Source organism: Callorhinus ursinus, unplaced genomic scaffold (assembly GCF_003265705.2).
Source record: "Callorhinus ursinus isolate GAN/ISIS: 27379988/994484 unplaced genomic scaffold, GSC_fseal_2.0 scaffold6, whole genome shotgun sequence".
Lineage (NCBI taxonomy): Eukaryota > Metazoa > Chordata > Mammalia > Carnivora > Otariidae > Callorhinus > Callorhinus ursinus.
In genome coordinates, this window is record NW_027397068.1 from 59760854 (window position 1) to 59783073 (window position 22220).

General features: G+C 36.3%; 1 protein-coding gene across 17 annotated transcripts in view; it reads left to right on the plus strand.

The window, feature by feature from the left end:
- Positions 1-22220, plus strand: part of UTRN (utrophin) — a 498468-nt gene that overhangs the window by 444906 nt on the left and 31342 nt on the right. For all 17 annotated transcript variants that reach the window (XM_025866206.2, XM_025866193.2, XM_025866194.2 and 14 more), the window contains 4 exons: positions 589-674; positions 4279-4436; positions 5935-6101; positions 7012-7123. In XM_025866206.2, the coding sequence (XP_025721991.1) occupies positions 589-674; positions 4279-4436; positions 5935-6101; positions 7012-7123 (523 nt within the window). The remainder of the gene's footprint in view (positions 1-588; positions 675-4278; positions 4437-5934; positions 6102-7011; positions 7124-22220) is intronic.

Genomic DNA, 22220 nt, shown 5'->3' on the forward strand with positions numbered 1-22220 from the left:
CCTGTCTATGTAAGATCACTGACTATTATAATTACAGTAGTAATTTTAAAAAACTGAATTGACAGAGACCAAAATCAATGAAGACAACAAGTTTTTAAGTATCTTAACGAGTTATTAGCCCTTGTATAGTTAATTTTCTAGGTTTTGTACATTTGTTTTTAGATACATCATTATACTTTTCTTGCTATATTAAGCAACATGCATATTATATATACCTTTAGCTATCTATTTTAATCTTGCATTTGTAATTATTAATAGATTTCAATTCATACTATTTCTAAAAATATCTTTTCAGCTTTATAATTATCATTTTCATTTTACTTTTACTCATTCTTCCTAGTTCCTATGTTCCATGTAAGTGACTTCAGGCTATATATTCTTCCAGACTGGGCCAAACATACTGTTAAAACGTGTCATGAAATTATGGTATGGATTTAAAATTATTAAAAGTGAATAGAAAAATTGCATCTCTAAGATGCAATCATTTTCTAATAGTTTACCCTGAAGAAAATAGATATTCAGAAATAATTAGTGTCCTGTATACAGCTTTAAATGCATCTTAACACATTGAGATTCTTACAATTACAGGGGTCGAACTGGAAAAATAAGAGTACAGAGTCTGAAGATTGGATTGATGTCTCTCTCCAAAGGTCTCTTAGAAGAAAAATACAGATGTATGTAAGACCTTTCCTGTGCAATAGTGTTTTTAGTAATAATAATGATAATAACAATTGATTGGAGGCTTAATTTATATGATTTGCTTGTAATAACAGTTTCCATTCTTTTTACCCCTTACTACACATGTCCCAGGCTAGACAAAGGGTATCAGTGAGAAGTGACGTGGATTTGTGTGAAATGAGGTGAGGTGCCTTGATGGAGTGAGAACCAACTGCACAGTATTTCTCATCTAAGTCGTAAAATAATCACCTCAGAACGTAGGCAGCATGACTTTTGTTTTTCAGCTGAAAAAAAATTAATTCTGAGATCGATTAAAAATCTAGTCTATGGCTGCAGACACAATAAATTATGGGGGTAGAATTAGATCTTAGATTGTTCGGACTCTAAAGCCCGAGTTTCTATCTCTCTATACTTCCAATGATTGAAAAAAAAAATTAAGATGGACTAGAACTATTACAGACATTGGCAAATAATTATATTTTATCATGTAAGAAAATAAAAAAAAATTTGTTTTTATTCACCAAATAAATCCGTGGTATCCTTTTAGCTGTCAGTTAATGAGGGGCAGGCATCTTGGCATTTTGAAAGGGATGGGCTTGGGAGCCAAGGACACCTGCCTTCAAATCTCAGCATCGCTACTTAGTGGCTGAGTGACTTTGGGCCTGTTACCTGATCCCACTGAATACCACTAGCTAAGAGGCGATATTACTCCCATTTCACATTTCAGAAAGCTGAAATGTAATGGATCTCCTTCAACTGAAGAATGAAGCTAATAGTTCCTGCTCTGAAAGCAATTAGAGATAATATGGGAAAAATACCTAGAAATAACAGCTGTTGAATAAATGGTAGCACTTGCTGGTGTGGCTCCAAACTCTGTAAAGTTTTTCTGATTTAATTTTGTCCATAAAGTGCAGGTGACTTGCGATGATTCTTTACAGAATCTATTCATATATTCTGGGGGTAAGGGTAGGGATATTTCATGAAAGTTGAGATACCAAAACACAAGAGGATGTTTGATCACAGGTCCTATAAACTTAGTTAAGTTTTGTATCTTCTGTGACCCATACATACCTTTTTTAAAACTTTTGTTTTCTGGAATGTCTGTGAGGTGATTTGCCTGTGAGTTTCAGGACTAGATCGTGGTGGTTTGTTTTCCTTAAGCCGTTTGACAAGGATGTCAGTGAAAAGAGATGTGGGATTTGTATGAAACAAAAAGCTGATTGTGGTAAGATCAGGAGGTGAGGTGCCTTGATGGAGTCAGAACCTAGTAAACCATGCAGAAAAAAAAAAAAAAAAAGCTTTGCAGAGGCTTTTGTTGGGTGGCCCTTTATTTATCCAAAATTTAAATCATCCTCAGCATTGTGATTGTCGAAAGATCATAATTTTCAAAACTAATAATTGGGGTTTTCATGTGCTCCTGGAAGAATTTAGAGTTCCTTAGAAGTAACAGTTAGGTCATGGTGCTCATCTTACTCTGTAACAAATACAAATTCAAACTCAAGGTTTATCATGAATCTTAAAATGTAAGCATGATCTGCTTTCCTAGACCAATGATGCTTCCTCCCTTTCTTTGCAAGTTGATTATCAGAGAGTAACCTGAGACCAAAAGAGTTACAACACGATGACTGTAGTTATAGAGCAAAAACCAGATTCTACACAATATAGTATATAAAGATTTCTTTTATCTGTACACATACGTTCAAGCATATTTCTGAAATACATCATGTTTCAGATGAGGAGTGTATTTCAGCATACCGATACTCATGCACTCATCATACAATGGACACACTTTCAACAAATGCCAGCAAATTTAATCCTCCATATTATTTCACACTAAATTTTCAGATTATGGCAGGGAAAGCAGAGGCCCTGCAATGAAAATTTCTGATATTTATCTTAATCCGTGAAGTATGCTATTTTAGTACTTAATTAAATAAGACATCTCTTGGGTTGAAATCTTTAAGTCTTTCCTGTGAGTACTGAGGCTCTGGAGATGTTCTGGGGTTTTTGTTTTGTTTCTTATTTAGAGGTCCTTAGCAACTCTGATTTTCGTTTTGATTTCCCCAGTGATATCAGAACACTTCCTCATTATTATTTCCTTTGTTAGATTAATACTGAAGATAATTTGCTTTCCAAACTCAGCGGCAGAGGTGCCATTCTGGGTCAGTTGGTATCCATCTGCACATTGATTTTGCAATGGCTAATGTCCGTGTCTTCACCCTGATGACATCTCCTTCTCTCTTCGTGCTTTCTTGAGAGTATCCCTTGATTAGGTTCTAATAACAGCTGGACCTTCTTGCTTATAGCTGAGTGGCTTTCTTCCTCATCAAAAACACACTTACAAAGATCCTTCAGAATGGCCTTTTGCATCTCTTCTGTGCCAGTTTATTGGAACTTGAGTTTTAGGTTGTGACCTGGCCGCACATCCTTGATAGTCCTTCTTGTTTCTGACTATAATATGAAAATGTGAACTTTTATCAGAATTCAGAAGTATGTCAAGATGTTAAGGAATCTTTTCTTTTATGTTTTGTGTGTAGTTTTACCTTAACTGTGGCATAGTAGTATAGTTGTTTTCCTCAAAAGAGGAAAGTGTGGCATGATTGATGTCACCGGAATGTGTACTTGCCTGTGTAGAGCATTATTACCTAGGAGGTCTCTTCCTGGGAATGGGTTTAAAATGAGCATCCTAAGAGTCTTGGATAAATATTTTGTGGCTTTGATAGTCTTATTTTTAGCAAAGGGAAGGAGGGTAGGGAATGAGCAAAATGAGCGAAGAGGAGTGGGAGATACAGGTTTCCAGTTGTGGAATGAATAAATCACAGTAATACAAGGTACTACCGGTACAGGGATATATAGTCAGAGGTATTGCAACAGCTTGGTATGGGGACAGAGGGCAGCTGCACTTGGGGTGAGCCCAGCATAACGTACAGAGATGCTGAATCACTATGTTGTACACCTGCAACTAATGTAACATTGTGTCAACTGTACTCAAATTTTTTAAAAAGGAAGAAAAAAAAGAAAAACAAATGGAACTCCAACCCAATCTAAGTGAACAAATGATAATGAAAATTAAATTTATCTAACTTGGATTTGCTTCCTCTATGTATGCTTATAGTTAAAGTTACATTTCATTATAATTACTATTTCAGTATCGCTGGGCTTGGTTCAGTTGTTTGAAAATTCACTGTTGGCAAGTGTTAGATTTAGCATTATTTCCCTTAAAAAAAAAACCCAAAATGATACACTTTACTCCGATATCCATTTACCAGATATCGTTTGAAAATGGTTTTTAGGATCAAATAAATACTTACTCCCCTTTTTTCTGTTCTTGTAAAACTTCACATGAAAAGCATTGAGAATTTGTGTGTGTGTTTTTTTTTTAATTCTTAGAACTTGGAAATTTCTTTCCAAAAAGTATTCACTTCTATAAGAAAGTGGATTGTTTTGACATGAAATTTCTCCCTCCATAACTAATGTGATTCATGTCCATATGATTTTTTTTTAATCTACATCATTCAATTGACAAAACCAAGGATATGGTTTACATAAAAGAACAGTCTCAACCGATAGAAGTTAACCTCTGGGCTCTCCTCCTCGTAGATCTCTTTAAGGAAGTGGCGGGGCCCACAGAAATGTGTGACCAGAGGCAGCTTGGCCTGTTACTTCACGATGCCATCCAGATCCCTCGGCAGCTGGGGGAAGTAGCGGCTTTCGGGGGCAGTAATATTGAACCCAGTGTTCGCAGCTGCTTCCAACAGGTAAACACAAAGGATCACTGGTATGTAGAATGTATCAGGAATGGTGTTGAGGATGTTCCGAGAATTCAAACGGGGAACCAAATGGTAGAAGACATTGGGTACCGTCCTGGTACATTTGTGTTTTATTTCTTCAAGCACATTTGATTCAAGGAACAGCAACTTCCTCAAGGAGATTTACTACTTATCAATGGATAAAACCCCACCTCATTAAAATGTGCTCTTAGATTGCTGTGGTTTGGCCCTGACTTTGCCCCTTTCCCACTCATTCCCTTGCTGTCTGCTTTCCAGGTGCAGTTTTCCTTCCTTCATTCTTGCCCTAGCACCTTCGGGCATGTGCCCTCTGTTTAAAATGGTCTTTCTTACCCTTCACCTACAAACTCTATTCTCATTGCTGATCCTTATTCTTTCTTTTGATCTTTGCTTGAATCTCACATTCTCTGAAAATCCTTCTCTGGACCCTTCAGGTGAGGTTCTGTGCTCCTACTGTCCATCTTCACCTGAATCTCCTCTGTCTCCCTTTGATGCTCATGAAAGTGTAACTACATATTGAGTTACATAATTGATTGATTAGTGTTTTTTCTTCCATACAAACCCCAAAATTCTTTTTAATGCTTGCTGTATATAGAAGCATTCTAGAAATGTTACTACTGGTGTTATATGTATGCATAAAGGAAAGGGCTACAGATATTTTGCCAAAGCATATCCAGTGATTTATTATTGCTGAGAAAAAAAAAAGCTCACACCATCTCTTTAAGGAGAATTGATGTTATGGGTTATTAGATTTTATAATGGCCCTTTTACTTATTTTACAAGTACAAAAAAATACCAAATGAACATTCTAAACACGATTCTCCCATGTGTTGGTTCATAGGGTGACCTTGACAAACGTGGGAGAAGGATGTTGTTACAAATTTGACTTTGCACATATGAAAATTAGTCAGTATTACATTCTAAAGAGAGACTAAGACATTTAATGCAATTAATCATAATCAATTTGGAAATGCTGCCAAGTATATTCATGGTAATATAGTCCCAGTGTAATGTTATAACAGGTGGAGCAGGACACAGAGATACAGTTTTTATTTAGCATCTATAATGACCTTCAAGTTTGGGAAGTTACCAGTGAGTCTTTACTTTCTCAAATTTTTACTGTCTTAGATGAATGAGTTTTATAGGATTAAAATATTTATGTGAAAATAGTACCTAGAATTGTGCGGTTTGGGGTTTTTGTTTGTTTGTTTGTTTTAAATCTGAGCCTATTAAGGTCTTGGGATTTTTTTCTTCTTCCTATATGATAATTTCTGCTTTTTCTAATTTTAGATTCTAGAATTTTCCCTCCATGAAGAACCTTAAATATTTTATGATTTAACTCACCTGGAAAGAGTTCTATAACTTACCTTTCACTTCATATAGATCTTCAGAAGATTATACAGCAACAGCTGCTGCAGTTTAAACGAAGAGGTTTTCTTCACTTTGAATATATGTGTTTCTTTACCAGAATAACAACAAGCCAGAGATAAGCGTGAAAGAGTTTATAGACTGGATGCGTCTGGAACCACAGTCCATGGTCTGGCTGCCCGTTTTACATCGAGTGGCAGCAGCTGAGACTGCAAAGCATCAGGCTAAATGCAACATCTGTAAAGAATGTCCAATTGTTGGATTCAGGTGAGATGATCTGTTGCCCGTGGTAGCAGGAGACTGTTTTCGGTTCTGTTGTTGCAATTTCAGCATTCATCCCTTCCTACTGATTCCCACTGGGGGGTTGTATCCTCAATAAATGGGATGCTTAGCATATTCCATCTCTCTGAAAATGGCGTTCCTTCTTATAGCTACTACATGAAGCTTATTTTATTATTATTGTTACTGTTATTGATACCACTCTGCTCCAGAACCAGAGATTTTTCTGAATTTCTATTTACATAGATCCCAGAAATGTTCATGCATGATAATTGCGTGACTCATTATACTTACATGGCCCCGATGGAATTTGGTGATGTTGCAAGGCCTTTGGGTCAAACTTAGTAGTCAGAAAGCGACATTTAAATACTGAGAAGTGACCAGATCACTTTGTGTTACTTCTGCCCAAGTTGTTGTGAAGTTGATTAACCTGCTGTTCACCCTCACTGGAGGAAGCTTTGTCAGGGAATTTTGAGATTCATTTCTTATTGATGGTGTAATTGATTTTTAAAAATTTGATGTGTCAAGCTAATAAACATGACTCTCCTCGGCCATTTGCATTCACTTTCACACATTACAGAAAATCTTCTGATGTGGATATTTGTCTTCACATAATGTTGAAACCGATTGGAAACATGCTTTAGAGACTTGAATTCCAAAAATTTGCCTTTTTTTTTTTTTTTCACTTGGGAGGTGGGTTCATTAATTTCCCTTGTGAAATCCAAGATTCTCTTGGCTCTAATTTGGAGCTAGGATACTAAGAAAATTGCACATTTAGTGGCCAATCTACCTTTTATTTCCATGGTGCTTTGGATGAATGGCATTCCTTACCACCAATGAGTGATTTGGACTAAATAATAGGCATGCAAGCTAATGAATTTTCTTTTCTTTTCTCTAGGTATAGAAGCCTAAAGCATTTTAACTATGATGTCTGCCAGAGTTGCTTTTTTTCGGGTCGAACAGCAAAAGGTCACAAATTACATTACCCAATGGTGGAATATTGTATACCTGTGAGTACTGAGCCACTTCTTGTTTGTTTGTTTGTCGGGGGGAAGAGAGGAAGAGGGAGAGAGAGAATCTTAAGGAGGCTCCATGCCCAGTGAGGAGCCCGACTCGGGCTCGATCCCACGACCCTGAGAGCATGACCTCAGCCAAAATCAAGAGTTGTATGCTTAACCAACTGAGCCAACCAGGCACCCCTCTTGTTTTTTTTTAAATGTCATATTGCTTTTGAAATAACTAACGTCAAAATTACTCAATATATTTAGACTTAAATTTCTATGGAAAAAAATCACTTTTAAGATTGCTTAACTATTTTGTGTTTTTTGTTTTCTTATAAACAAATACATCTATGTTGAATTCATTAACATAGAATAATCCCACTTTTTTGAGAAAATTTATTACATTTTATTTACATCTGTGTTTTGATTTTAAACTTAACTTTCTTGGTAGCAAGCTCTTTTTAAGAGCTCACACTGGCCTGCATTGAAAATGATACTATGTGATGGAAACCATGTCGCTTTTAGACACATTTAAAATACGTTTTCATAATTACATATTTTTATATTAGCAAAAAAAGTAGAAAACAGAGGAAGTGAAAAATTCATAAATCTAGCTCCTGAATCAAATCAAATCTCTGATTTTGTTAAGATTAGATTTATTTTTATATTTATGTTATTTTGATCCTGCTTTAATCACTGAACATATGGTAGAGTAAATGCTTTCCCCTTGTAATTTTCCTAGTTACAGAATATTTAATTGAGTAAATTACTAAAATTTATCTAACCACTCCCTCAAATTTATTTGGACACAAGTTTATTTTCAATTTTCTGATACCATGAACAGCACTCATATAAATATCTTTGTGAAAATAGGGCTTTCTCTATATTGCATAAATTATATTTCCATAATATAAAATACTGGAAATAAATGACATGGGTTGATGAATATGAGTATTTTTATGGCCAAAATTCTTCATGTCAATTTATTTCCAAAAGATGTTTATACCTCTTTACATTATTATCACATTTTGTTAATATCCTGATTTCATTACAGCCTTGCTAGCGTTGGACACTGATTCTTATTGTTTCTTTGAGTTAAAGCTATTTTTTCTGAAGTTATCTTCATTTGCTGTCAAGAGCTATTTTTTAGCTTCCTTCCAAATAGTGAACCAAAATTTATTCATAGAGCTGTACATTTTCTTTAGGTTTAGGGAATTGAGTTACTTTTTGGATTATAAATTGACAGAAAAACAGCAATGCTTATAAAATACACACATATAAATCTCACAGTCTTGGGTATCTTATCTCAAATAGGTACCCCATAATTGGAGAGGAAATCTCTAGAAAATGCTGCAGGATTATAATAGATGAAATACCCATAATGCATAATAACTTTAACTAGGATAAAGATCCTCCAAGAAAATTTATGAAGCACCATTTATTACTATGATTAACATATTTATTCACTCCACAAATAAACATTGAGTACTTACCTTGTGTCAGACACTGCTCTCACTCTAATTCATCAGTGTACTACCAGTATAGACAAGATTACTGTCTCTCCTGCTACTTTCCATTTAGGAGTAGGGAATGTGTGACAAGGAACAAGGAAACAAATATATGAGATCATTACAGATTATAGTAAGCGCCTTTAAAGAAATAAATGGATAATGAGATAAAAGATTAGAGGAGGCACTTTAGATAAAGAAATCAGGGAAGGTCGGCCAGAGAAGTTAACATTTGAGTTGAGATTGAAGGATGAGAAAGAAGCAGGTATGTGAAGAACTAGTAGAAACACATTTCAGAGAAGAAACAGTAGACACAGAAGAAGTCTGGAGATGGGAAAGAGGTTGGCATGGATGGAACACAGAAGAAAAATGGAGTATGTTCCACAAGGAGCGGTGGTGGGTAGCACCGGCTATGTCATTTGAAATGCCCAGAGTATCGTGAAGAGGTGGAACCCCTTGTTCAAAATGTCTTATAACTTTTAAGATGGCAACAGCGGAGCATTAACCCAAACTTAGGGAGCTTGTGTGTGTGGGACCCCTGCAACTGCACAGGTCACACATCCAGGCAGATGGGAAAGAAAGAGGTGGGAATGACAGGGGAACAGAAAGCAACGGGTGAATTTCTCCATCCACCAAAGGGAGAATGGTAGGAGATGAGATGAAAGGGAAAGGCGGTATCAGATTGTACAGAACCCTGCTGGTCATTATAAGAAATTGGGGAGAAGGGCGCCTGGGTGGCTCAGTTGGTTAAGTGACTGCCTTCGGCTCAGGTCATGATCCTGGAGTCCAGGGATCGAGTCCCACATTGGGCTGCCTGCTCAGCGGGGGGTCTGCTTCTCCCTCTGACCCTCTTCCCTCTCGTGCTCTCTGTCTCTCATTCTCCCTCTCTCAAATAAATAAATAAAATCTTAAAAAAAAAAGAAATTGGGGAGAAGTATAGTATTAATATTTGCATGATTAGAAGTAGGCATTTAGGAAACATTATAAAGACCTAATGTCAAAAAATGGGAAAAATCACAAAGTAAATATACATTGAAGATGTATAAAAATGATGACATGTTTAAAGATGTATAAAATAAGTAAAGATGTATAAAATTACTATTTTTCTAAGTCTTAAATATAATTCCTAATGATTTTGCAAAATACCCACACAATTTGAAATCTACATCTCTTCAACAATAGTCATTGGGCATTTGGAAATGCTGCGAATCACTGATACACTGATGTATTTCACTGGTACATAAAAACTCATTTTAAAATGAAATCTGTAGGTTACCCAAAGCTCTTCTTGTTACATAGATTTTTGCAAAGTCATTGTTGTCCTGTCTGAGATCATGGCTTCTCCTGCATTGTAAAGGATGGCTTCCTTTTTGTAGGTGTGCTTTGGGAGGTCCTTTGCCTCTTTCTGGAGTTTATGTAGTGATCTTAATCAACAACCTACTCAAGATCATCTTATGACAGGTTATTTTCTGCATTTGACCCCACAGCTTTTGATAAAGTAACTAGAAATATATGTAAATTGAATTTTTGAACGGTATACTCTTGAATTGAATAGTAATGAATTAATAATTAATGGTTCTCTAATTTTCTTTCTTTTCATCAACATTCTTTGAATTTTTGCTCTCCTCTTTTAAGTAAGCTCTTTTTTTTATACTTCATCTGTCTTTTACCCAACATTCCCTAAACTCATTTGATGTCTGTCTTAGAAAAGGAACTCAAATCTGAGTTTTTCAATGCAATGATATTAAGCACCGCTTGCATGCAAATAGGTGAAACCTTTCCATGCAGATCTTGACGTTTGCATTTCTCATAGAGCATCTCCATTCGTGGTGGGGATGGTGCTCTAGTTATATTACTGACTTCATTTCTTTCCCCTTCAACTTCCTTCTTCCTGAATCTGAATGTTTTACTGTTAAAGGTTTTCTGAAGTCTTATTTTAAACCCTCAAAGCTCCAGAAATATTTCTTCAAACACATCAGCTGGCTGTGACAATGTTTGTCTTCAGATGTAAGCCGACTAATGGTGTGTGAATTCTCTATCATAATTTATGAAGGCATTTTATGAAACTGATAGTAAAACATCTATATACAGAAGTGAAGTAGAATTCTTGTTTCTCTCGAAAATGACTTTTTTAAACTTGTATTTTCTTCCACCATTCTCTAACCCCACTTTGTACATTTGAGGAGTTTAAGGACAGTGACTACGCTCAGTAAGAGTTCATCTAAAACAGCGACATGATGTAGGTTCTGTTTCATCCCTGTCACCACTCTCTCTCCATCCCTCCAAATCCCACCCCTTCACAAAAACAGCTCAACTCTCACTGTGTGTGTAAAATCTCCCCAACGTGCTCCGGCTTCCCCTCCTAGGACGCCTCACCCTGTGGGCTCTAGCAGTAGCTTCTGTTTCACCAGTTAGTACTTGACTGTGTATTATCTTGTATTGTTTTCCATGTGTTTTTATCCCCTCCACTCTCTTTTTAACTCCTTTTTTCTTACTACGCTTAAAGCTGGCTCACAAAATGACGTTATAAATACTAATGATAGAATATTAAAGCTGGAAAGATCTGAGAAGTCATCTAATTCATTCTCATTTTAAAGAGAAAACTAAGTCTTAGAAAAGGTGATTTGTTCAAAGTTGGTGGCCTGGATTTAGTGATTTTACTGTCTTAGGGAAATATACATAATTTGGCACATTAGCAAACTGTGTCCTGTATGCTTGCTGGAGTGTTATGTTTGTTGAGTATCCAGTTATATAGGCATTTTACCGGGGACTGAAGATAGAGTGAAAATACAATGAAGGAAAGTAAAGACCTCTATGTGGAGAAATTTAGGACTATGTATTTTTTTTTAAATGACTAAGTTTATGGATCAAGATAATAGTCAAAATTTTTTATTGTTACCTGTGACCTACATGTTTGAATTCAGGGGTTATTATTTATTTAAAAAATAGTGACATTTTATATTAAAGATGTGCAGATTTTCAGTTTCTTTTTTATTGGAATAAGAGTCTGTGGTCGTGTAATTTCACAATGAAAGTGATCCTAATTTTATCTTTTAAGAAATTGCTTATATTCTCTGTTGCAAATAACCAAAATTTAATTCACATTAGACACATTTTTGTATGTTAGGACATAGAAAAAAGATAGCCCCCTTTTTAAAAATTCAATTAGTCAACATATAATACATCATTAGTTTCAGATGTAGTGTTCAATAATTCATCAGTTGTGTAAAAGCTAGCCCTTTAAACTAGAGAGAGAGGATGATGAGTTTCATGTATGATTTATAAGAATTTATGCAATTGCTGCCAGTGAGCGAGAGCTAGATAGGATTAAATATTCAGGAGCATGGAAAACGTTTGGAATTGCTACTGGGGGCAAGCATGAGTCAATAAGAGATGAGTAAATTGATTGCTACCTTGCAATAGGAGTGCAGCTGAGGTTAATTGGCAAGGATTTGCACTCACTGACTCCATCATTGCTCACTTTGGAATTAAAGGATGGTAGATAGAGTTGAAGGCCAAGGGAGTGAATGATACAAGGGTGTTAATGATCCTGGGATTGCTTTGGGCTGTCCCCATACTGAAGAAATCCCAAAAGGGGTTAAAGGGCTGTGGGGAAAAGAAGAGGATTGTTCGTATTAAAGAAGTAGGAGCAAGGGTAACATTTTTTTTTCCAAGTTAGAAATTTGGAACCAAATAATGTTTTGAGTAGTGATGAGGTCTGAGGTTTGGACATACCCCAGTATGTAGCTAATGTGGAACATAAAAGGTTTTGAGATGAGGTGGCATTTAGAAGACCATCAGTATGTCTCTGGAAGGTGACAGGTGGTAGCTGGGTCTGGCCACCCATGGTCAAAGGGGAGTGGGCAGGCACATTAGTTTTAGTTGGTGAGAAGGCTGAGGCTAAGGGCAAAATGCTGTAAACCTCCTTTATTCTTGGCCTTTGTGGGAGAGAGATTATACAGTCCATCATGGAAAGGGTGGTAGGGGAGATGTTTTATCCCAGGGGCATCAAGATTCACTGAAAGAGAGGGGTTGAGGTTGCAGATATGAACAAGATGTAGTGGAGTGTGTTTATACATCAAAGAACACAGCGTCCACGATGTTGGGGAAAGGAAGTAACGAATCAGAGGCTGTGTGCATCTGGGGAGGGACAGTGGTCCAGGAGAGAAAAGGAGAAATGGGGAGGGAATAGGGTACTTGCTTGTTGGCAAATACAGGCACAAGGAACCAAAGTGTGAGCCAGAATAAGAAGGTGGTTTGAGAGATGTGTTAGCTCAGGGGGAAGAGATGGGATGTTTGCAAAATTGTATTGCTAGAAAAGTCTGCAATGTCAGCTATTCCGAGCATTCAAATTGAGGGAGTGGAATCATTACCAAATTCTCTGGTTATGTGCAAGGTTCGGATAGGACTAGTTTGCCCTGATAGTTTCATTGAGATTTTGGTAAGAAGAGCGGAGGACAGGAAAAACATACCTCTATGGGAAACAGCTTATTACTTTAATAACACTTAAAACACATTTGTATTGTACTTTTTAAGCAAGTGCATGTTACTTTTAAAGCAACATTTTCAAGCATATTCTTGCCAATATCAATTAAATATATGGGGGAATAAACCAAAGTTTTGTACTTTCAGTATTTCTAGACACTGTAGAAAAATCAATTTTCTACTAAGAAAAAAAAAGAAAAAAGTTTTATTTTTTTATTTGTTAATCACCATACATTACATAATTAGTCTTCGATGTAGTGTTCCATGATTCATCGTTTGCGTATAACATCCAGTGCTCCATTCAGTACGTGCCCTCTTTAATACCCATCACCAGGCTAACCCATCCCCCTGCCCCCCTCCCCTCTAGAACCCTCAGTTTGTTTCTCAGAGTCCATAGTCTCTCATGGTTTGTCTCCCACTCCAATTTCCCCCCTTCATTTTTCCCTTCCTGCTATCTTCTTCTTCTTTTTTTTTAACATATAATGTATTATTTGTTTCAGAGGTACAAGTCTGTGATTCAACAGTCTTGCACAATTCACAGCGCTCACCATAGCACATACCCTCCCCAATGTCTATCACCCAGCCACCCCATCCCTCCCACCCCCACCACTCCAGCAACCCTCAGTTTATTTCCTGAGATTAAGAACTCCTCATATCAGTGAGATCATATGATACATGTCTTTCTCTGATTGACTTATTTCACTCAGCATAATACCCTCCAGTTCCATCCACGTCATTGCAAGTGGCAAGATTTCATTCCTGTTGATGGCTGCATAATATTCCATTGTATATATATACCACATCTTCTTTATCCATTCATCTGTCAATGGACATCTTGGCTCTTTCCATAGTTTGGCTATTGTGGACATTGCTGCTATAAACATTGGGGTGCACATACCCCTTTGAATCACTACATTTGTATCTTTGGGGTAAATACCCAGTAGTGCAATTGCTGGGTCATATGGTAGCTCTATTTTCAACTTTTTGAGGAACCTCCATACTGTTTTCCAGAGTGGCTGCACCAGCTTGCATTCCCACCAACAGTGTAGGAGGGTTATCAAAAAGAAAAGAGAAATGACCCAAATAAAGAAAATCATGAATGAAATAGGAGAGATCACAACCAACACCAAAGAAATACAAACAATTATAAGAACATATTATGAGCAACTCTATGCCAGCAAATTAGATAATCTGGAAGAAATGGATGCATTTGTAGAGATGTATCAACTACCAAAACTGAACCAGGAAGAAATAGAAAACCTGAACAGACCTATAACCACTAAGTAAATTGAAGCAGTCATCAAAAATCTCCCAACAAACAAAAGCCCAGGGCCAGATGGCTTCCCAGGGGAATTCTACCAAACATTTAAAGAAGAATTAATACCTATTCTTCTGAAACTGTTCCAAAAAATAGAAATGGAAGGAAAACTTCCAAACTCGTTTTATGAGGCCACCATTACCTTGATCCCCAAACCAGACAAAGACCCCATCAAAAAGGAGAATTACAGACCAGTATCCTTGATGAACATGGATGCAAAAATTCTCACTAAAATACTAGCCAGTAGGATCCAACAGTACATTAAAAGGATTATTCACCACGATGAAGTAGGACTTATCCCTGGGCTGCAAAAAGCTTTATTTTTAAAGTGAAATCACATCTTTTCTTTGCAAACTATATGTTGTTAGCAAGACTATGAAAATCAAATATCAGAAAACGCTATTTCATTCTTTGGAAAGTTCTACATCGCTTTAGTGTCATTGGTTTTTGGCAGTCTTGCTTCATCAGATGAGACTTGGGACATTTGCCAGCAGGCTCAATGTGCAGCATCATCGCTCCTTCTCTGACCTCAGCATCCTGAAGTGGCTTTGCAGTTCTTGCTCACCTTACCCTGTGTTCCCAGTAAGTGCAGTGCATTTAGAGTGTGTCATTAGCTCTTAAGTTGAGGTTTGGACAACATCCATTTTCCTTTGGATACCTTATTACCCTACTTATTCTTGACCCCTTGGTGATTCTGTTAATGCTAATTTTTTAGTTTCATGTTTTTCCATTAGAACTTGAAAGGCTCCAAGCTTGTCTTACTGATTTCCTCCTATTCATGGAGTTCAGTGTATCTGAATTTCAACTTTTTGAGATCAGTGAAACTTAAATCAATCTTGAGAAGTTGTTTTTGCAATTATAAAAAAAATATTGGAACGTCTTTAAGATAAGTCCTGTGATCATGATGGACTCCTTAGAAGTATGCATATACCATTTGAGATTATTGACTTCTATGTTTAAGAAATAAATCTTGCTAATGATGATGCTTTTCAACAGTGATTTTTGCACTTGTGCATAATATCCAAATGGTAGTGTTTAATTATTCTGCCTATGTGCCAAATGGCTGTGTTGTTTCTTATATAACCTTGGTTTTCCTCTTTGTACTTCCTTTTTTTTTTTTTTTTACTGCGTCTAAGATTTATTCATTTTTGTAGTTAATGGTTAAAGCTCTAACAATAGCATTTGTTAAAGAATTAGATGATATTGCCATCCCAAGTTATGAGCTAACCAAAGGAATTTGGGGGAGATTTTAGCTAAATATGGTTTTGCTTTTTTATATGCAGTTGTTTGGTGTTTTGCTTAAATTGCTAAGTATTTAGAAGTTGGATGTTTTGGCCTCTAGCTTATTTGACATCATTGTTAATAGTCCTTTTTATGTTTTCCTTGTGGATCTTTCATGTTAATAGGAGGAGTTTTTTGAGCTGAAGTAGTAAAGCAATTTATTCAAGGATCTACTTGACTACAATACTGTGAGGGTTAGCATATCTAAATTCTAGATTCTTTTGTACCTTAGCCTTGTTGCTCCTTGTAATTCACATTAATAAGAAGGAAAAGACTCTCAGTCATATATCCATGTTTTTGAAGTTCAATAATACATAGGTGTCAGCATTTACAATAAGAATATATAGTTTAAAACATGAACAGGGATATGTAGAATAATACATATGGATTTATATGTAGATATATAAACACAAGTAAAACAAATGGATTAATTCTAAATTTGCTCTATATGATGTCTATATTTGTCCTCAGTCAAGGAATAAAATGAAGGAAAATTTAAAATACTACCAACTTTGGTTGGCAAAATAGAACTCGAGTGAAAAATCATCTGATGCCAATTTACACAGGCGTTTTTAAGGTTTTGGTAGAGAGTTACATGCACAGACTTACCCAGGAAAGCTTTTGTAATTCAGCAACATGTTTTTATATTTCATGCATTCATTTTTGTTAGTTGGTGGGGTGCAAGTTGAGAACTAATTACTTGTTATTACCCAAATAAGTTTTCATCATTATCTCTGTGCTACTTAATAGCAGCATAGTGGAGGGAAGTATAATTTTGAGTATTCACATGCCCACTTGTCTGTGTAGGTTTAGTTTTAAAATGTTTTTCACAGTGACTCACCTTCATTAGCTTTCCAAAAATGACAATTTGAAAGACAGTCTTCATTTGGATATGTGAGTTCTTATGTGCTTGTTAAAAATCAAGCCAGAAGGATTTGGGGGAGATGGTGGTAGAGTTTTTCAATATCTTTTGTCTTTGTCATTTTCTTCCCATTTCTAAATTAGTTACATAAAAAGAGAGCAACTAGACAAATAGCCAACTCTCTGGCCAACATTTACAATAAAACTAGGTAATAAGATATCCCCCAAAATAAATCTGGGTGCTGACAAGCCACCCCTAGCCATAATACCTGCATGAAGATATCATTAAGATAAAAGAAAAGGAAGCAAGGTGCCTGAGAAATGGAGAACCCCAAAACAGCAGGTGTTCAGTGGAGAGCTCAAAGGGCTGGTTTGGGAGCAGAGCTGTGAACCTGGGAGGGGCCCAGAGGGGAAGGTCTGAAGGTGCTGGGGTGCTCTGGGCTTCTGGAGTCCTTAGACCTGCCCCCCCCCCCCCCGCCAGGGCTTCCCTCCAGGAAAAGAGCCTCAGGCTACATAAACTGCTAGGAATGACACCAACATAGCAGGTCAAAGCAACAGAGATGAAAGAAAGAAATGGTCCAGTCCAAAGTAGGGCAAGGGAATAGGACCAGGAAATCCCCAAACTCAAGTGCCCTATTTTTGAATACCCAGCAAAAGCAATGGAAGAAGGAACCCTGTGAAGTTAGAGCAGATTTCCTGAACCTGCATGAAGCTTTCCTGAATTAGTAAAATTAATTTCACAACAATGACAAAATTGAGCAGCAGAAAGTATCAAGATCAAATCTCATATAAAGCAATTATAAGGAAATGATATGAGCCAAATAATATAAGTATAGTAAAGCATACCAGAAATATGTGCTCCTTGAACAGGTCAAAACTGTAACCTACTATTTTAAAATAAGCATAAGAAAATGATCCAACACATGAAAGAAACCATAAATCAGAACTGGAAAATCTTGGAAAGGGTGAGGTGACAGAACTCAGGAAAGAATTAGAAATAAAAGGAAAACTCATTTCAAAAGTTAAGACTAATTAATTTTAGTCTTAATAAACAGAACAGTTAAATATCTTGAGAGAAATAGAAGGTGAATAAGATACAAACTTTAAAAGTCAAAAAGAAATGAAGGAAGCAATATAAAAGATCCAAGAGAAAATGACAAATATTGAAGATAGGGGAAAAATTGAAAGTATGAATAATAGAAATGCAGAATAGGAAACCCTGAGTAAGACAGAACAAATACTAAAAATAAAAATCCAAGAAAAACCTTCCTTCCCACCAAAAAAGAAAAGGTGAAACTGTATTCTGAGAGTATATCACATGCCTGAGAACATTGACTCAGAGTGACCAATACTATAATATGTTCTGATAAAATTACTGGACTTCAAAGTCAAAGAAAAAAAATCTTCCAGTCATTTAAACAAAACGAACAACGTGACTTAAAAGGAAAGAAAATTAAATGATCAGCAGCAAAGCTTTATGCCAAATAACTATTGGTATTATGATCTGAGGATGAAATTGAAAGAATCACTCTTTACTACACAAATTATCCAACATTTTAAGTTATCCATGTATTTCTTGAAAGACTAGGTTTTTATTGCTGTAAGAAAAGAAAGAAGGAGAACAATGGAAGGACATTTTTGAGAAACTCAGGAGAAAAAAGCATGTGAGCCAAGGATTTTATATTGAGAAAAACCAGCCTTCTAGTATCTAGTAAAGACACAGGAAAATTATCACCAATATACAAGAACTCAGGTAATATTGGTCCTATGAGTACTTCTTGAAGATTTACTAGAGACCAAGCTTCAGAAAAACAAAATAACTGAAGAAATAACATCCTAAGGACAGGTAGAGACCATTAAATGTACTGTTACCTGTAGAATTTAAACGAAGTGGGGTTAACTGGAAGGGGTGCCTACTGGCCAAAGATAGGACAATTTGATCTTCGATAATGATAATAATTGCAATGGACCAAAAACCCATCAAATATGTTAAAAATCTACAAGTTCATAATGATACATGAAAATAATTTTAAAAAATTGGTCATCTTTGGAGAATGATAGGAATGTATTACTGGGGAAATTGGTCCATAAAAGGGAAAAATCAAACATGTAATCCTGCCTTTCCTGAATGAACTGTATTACTGAGTGGCCAAAGAGTGGACAAGGGGCCATGCCTTCATATAATTATTTCAACTAATAAGTGAAAATGGATGATAGAATTAGAATGCCACCATTTTGAAACCCCCATTGAGTGGATATAGGCATTTAGCATGAAATCTGCTAGGCTCACAAAATAATGATAACCAGACATCATGTGCCTACTGAACACTACTGATGGTCTTGCCAGATCATCCCTGAAGCTGATGCATTCTCTGGATTCAGCTGCCAGTTTGCATGCTATCCAGAGGACTGAAGAACTTGCTGAACTGCACCAAAAATATGCAATCAGCAAAGTTTAGCTAGGTCAAATTGCCTGTGTTTTCCAACAGATAAACTGTAAGGAAATGGCAAGTATGGAGGAGAAATCTGTAGATTAAAAGTGAGTTAAAATATATCAGATTTTTTGAAATGAGCAACTAAAGTATCTAGGGATAGACTTCGGGGTGAAAAAGTATTTTTTACACACAAGGTAGTTGTTGCTCATAAAAATGAAGATAATGGTTATTATGGAAAGAAAGGGATGGAACAAGGCACGTGGAAGGGACTTCTGGAATGTCTGGCAAAGTTCATTTTCCTGACTGGATGGTACTTGCCTTACATATTCACTTACATATTCACTGAGCCATGCATTTGTTGTGTATCGTTTTGTATATCTGTGTTTTGTTTTACAAGAAAAAGAATTTAAAAATCAGTCCAGTCACAAACATTTTAAGAGTGGGTATCCCTAGGTGGTCAAAGAGCAGACAATTTTAATTTTTTTCTTTTTTCTCTTTCATGTGTAATTTTTTTCTAATTCTACTTATACAAAACGTGTCTTGGACATACAATTTAAAAGTCATAAAATGACATTTCAATATGAATTGGTAAAAATCAGCCACAGGGTAGCTTAATGTAATAATAGGTATTTTAGTCGACGGCTATGGGTTCTTTCTCTTACAAAACTTAGAACTGTTGCATTTTTCTAGGAGAAGGGATATAGTGCTGGTATAGTGAAAAAAAAAACAAAAACAACCCAGGTTTGCAAGAGCAGCTTTCTCCTTATTGACTTGTAGGTCTGAAAGCTTTAGTGTCAGCTTTCGGAGGGGTCAAAAAAGTAATGCTAATCTTACCACCCTTGATGGTAAAAAGAGAATGAAGGAAAGCTATTTATAAGGTGCAGAGTTCTATGCCCTTATGTTCCCCTTCCCTCATATAATGAGATCTACAAAATCTTTTGTTCCCTTCTTTCTTTTCTTAACAGCAATAAATAAAAACCTAGTCTTTCAAGAAATACATGGATCACTTAAAATGTTGGATAATTTGTGTAGTAATGAGTGATTCTTTCCATTTCATTCTCAGCTCATAATATCAATCGTTATTTGCTTTAAAAAGAAAGAGAACAAAGTATTATACCTAGCTTGAAGATAGAGTTGTATGTGATTATATTCATTACGCTAGGTGGGTGGTCCTCTTGTTTGCTTTTTACCAAACTATTGCTCTAGTGCTTTGAAATAGAGAGATATTAGGTACTGTCATAGGTAGCAAATTAGACCAAATATGTAAAAATACCTTTTAACTTTTTTTGGTGAGAATATAGGTGTAATTCATTTTCCTGGCTCTCTTTCAACTAAAGAATTACATTTTGCTAACCTGAATATAACACCTGGTTTTTGTGGGTTGAATTACTTTCCACTTTTTCTTTTAATATTACATAAAGTTTATAGCATTGGTGAATTCAGTGCATTTAGATTGTAAGTGTTGGTGGAGGTTTTTTTTTCCCCCTTGATATGAAAATTCCTGAGGAAATGAAAATATGCTATTTCTGCATGAGATTGCGCTTTTTTTCAAATATTAAATTTGAGCATCATCACAATTAACTTCAGCCCCTGCTATAACTTTTTGGGAAGTAGGTAGGTACTTTTTATTTGTTTTTGTATTTTGTTTCGTGGGAGATGGGGTTTTTGGTTGTTGGTTGGTTGGTTTTGCTTTGTTCTTCCATGTCTGGAATGTCTTTAGCTAAAGAATGTTTGATGTGGAATTGGACGTGTACTTTAGAATGATGTGTCATTTTTTTTTCCCCAAGCAAAAGTTCATGTTGAAACCTAAATATGGATGAGCTAGAAGAACATTATGCTAAGTGAAAGAAGCCAGTCACAAAAGACTACATATTGTATGATTCCATTTATAAGAAATGTCCAGAATAGGCAAATCCAAGAAACAGAAAGTAGATTAGTGGTTGCCAGGAGCTGAGGGGAGGCGACGGGGTTAGGGTGGAGGCGGGAGTGCTCGTGAGTGGGTACAAGGTTTCTTTTTTGAGGTGATGGTTGCACAACCCTGTGAATATAGAAAAAGCACTGTGTTGTATACTGCCCTGGCAGAGGTGGACTGGTAAGTGTCCTGGTACCTTGCCCCCCTGGCCTTCTGCCCCACCCATGCCACTCAGGGCCACCCGAATTGAAAGCCTGGATATGGCTCGAAACCACTGGGCTAAATGGTAAAACGTTTTTATTGCCAGAGGAAGGTGGACCAAGTAATGGAGGCCAGTACTTCCGTATCTCTCTGTATATTAACAAGGTGTTAAGAGCAGACAGAAAAATAAATTGAGTCATAAATGCTTATCTTTGCATTGGGGCCTTCTTTTTATATTTCTGTCATGGAAAGCTTCTTCCCTTCTTTTCTTCTTTATCAAAACATTTCAGGGAGAACGTATCTATAAATGTAATGAGCCGCAGTTGTGAAACCCATTGCCAGAGGTCCAAATGTCCTTTATAAGGTGATAGGTCCTTTTGGCTTTATTCTCAGTCCCAGGCCTCCCTTCTCTAAGACTTTCCTTCTTTACTTCCAAATGTTATTCTGCTTATTTCTCCTGTTCTATCTGGTTAGGTCTTAGTACCCCCAAACCATTGTCTCTCTTAGCAACACTTTTCCTCTATGGAGTGCCTTGGATTCTTTTTCTTTTCATTAATAGCTTATTTTCTATAAAATTCTTCTTTATCTTTGGAAGGATCTGTACCTAAATAACTACAGACATTATGTAGTTTATTCTGTGTTATTCAGGAAAAGATTAGACACTGTGGGTCTGATGGCAAAGGCCTAGTGCCAATGTGGGTGGTCCTTGCTATACTTTTTTTTTTTTAGTAAAAATAAAATTGATGAACTTACATTATAAATAGCTTGGGCTTATTCCTCTCTGCTCTGCAAGCCTAGAGAATCAAAAGTTCTCTTAATTGTGTACTAGAAGCAGACACATTTAGGTAGAATGAGAGCAGATGGAAAGCAACAAAACCACATAAGGGCTGACTCAGAATTTAGTTGTTTTAAAAAATAGTTATATTTTTTAAGCTTCTGTTTGCAAAACAAGTTTGTGTGAGTCCTGGGCATGCTTGTCATGGAGGAAAAGATGGACTGGGGAGGGTGCAAGGAGAGGGGGGCAGGCAGCAAGTGAGCAGCGTATTTAGTACTGGGTTTGTTATTATAGAAAAATTCTCCGTTTTGTAAAGCGATAGGAGTGAGG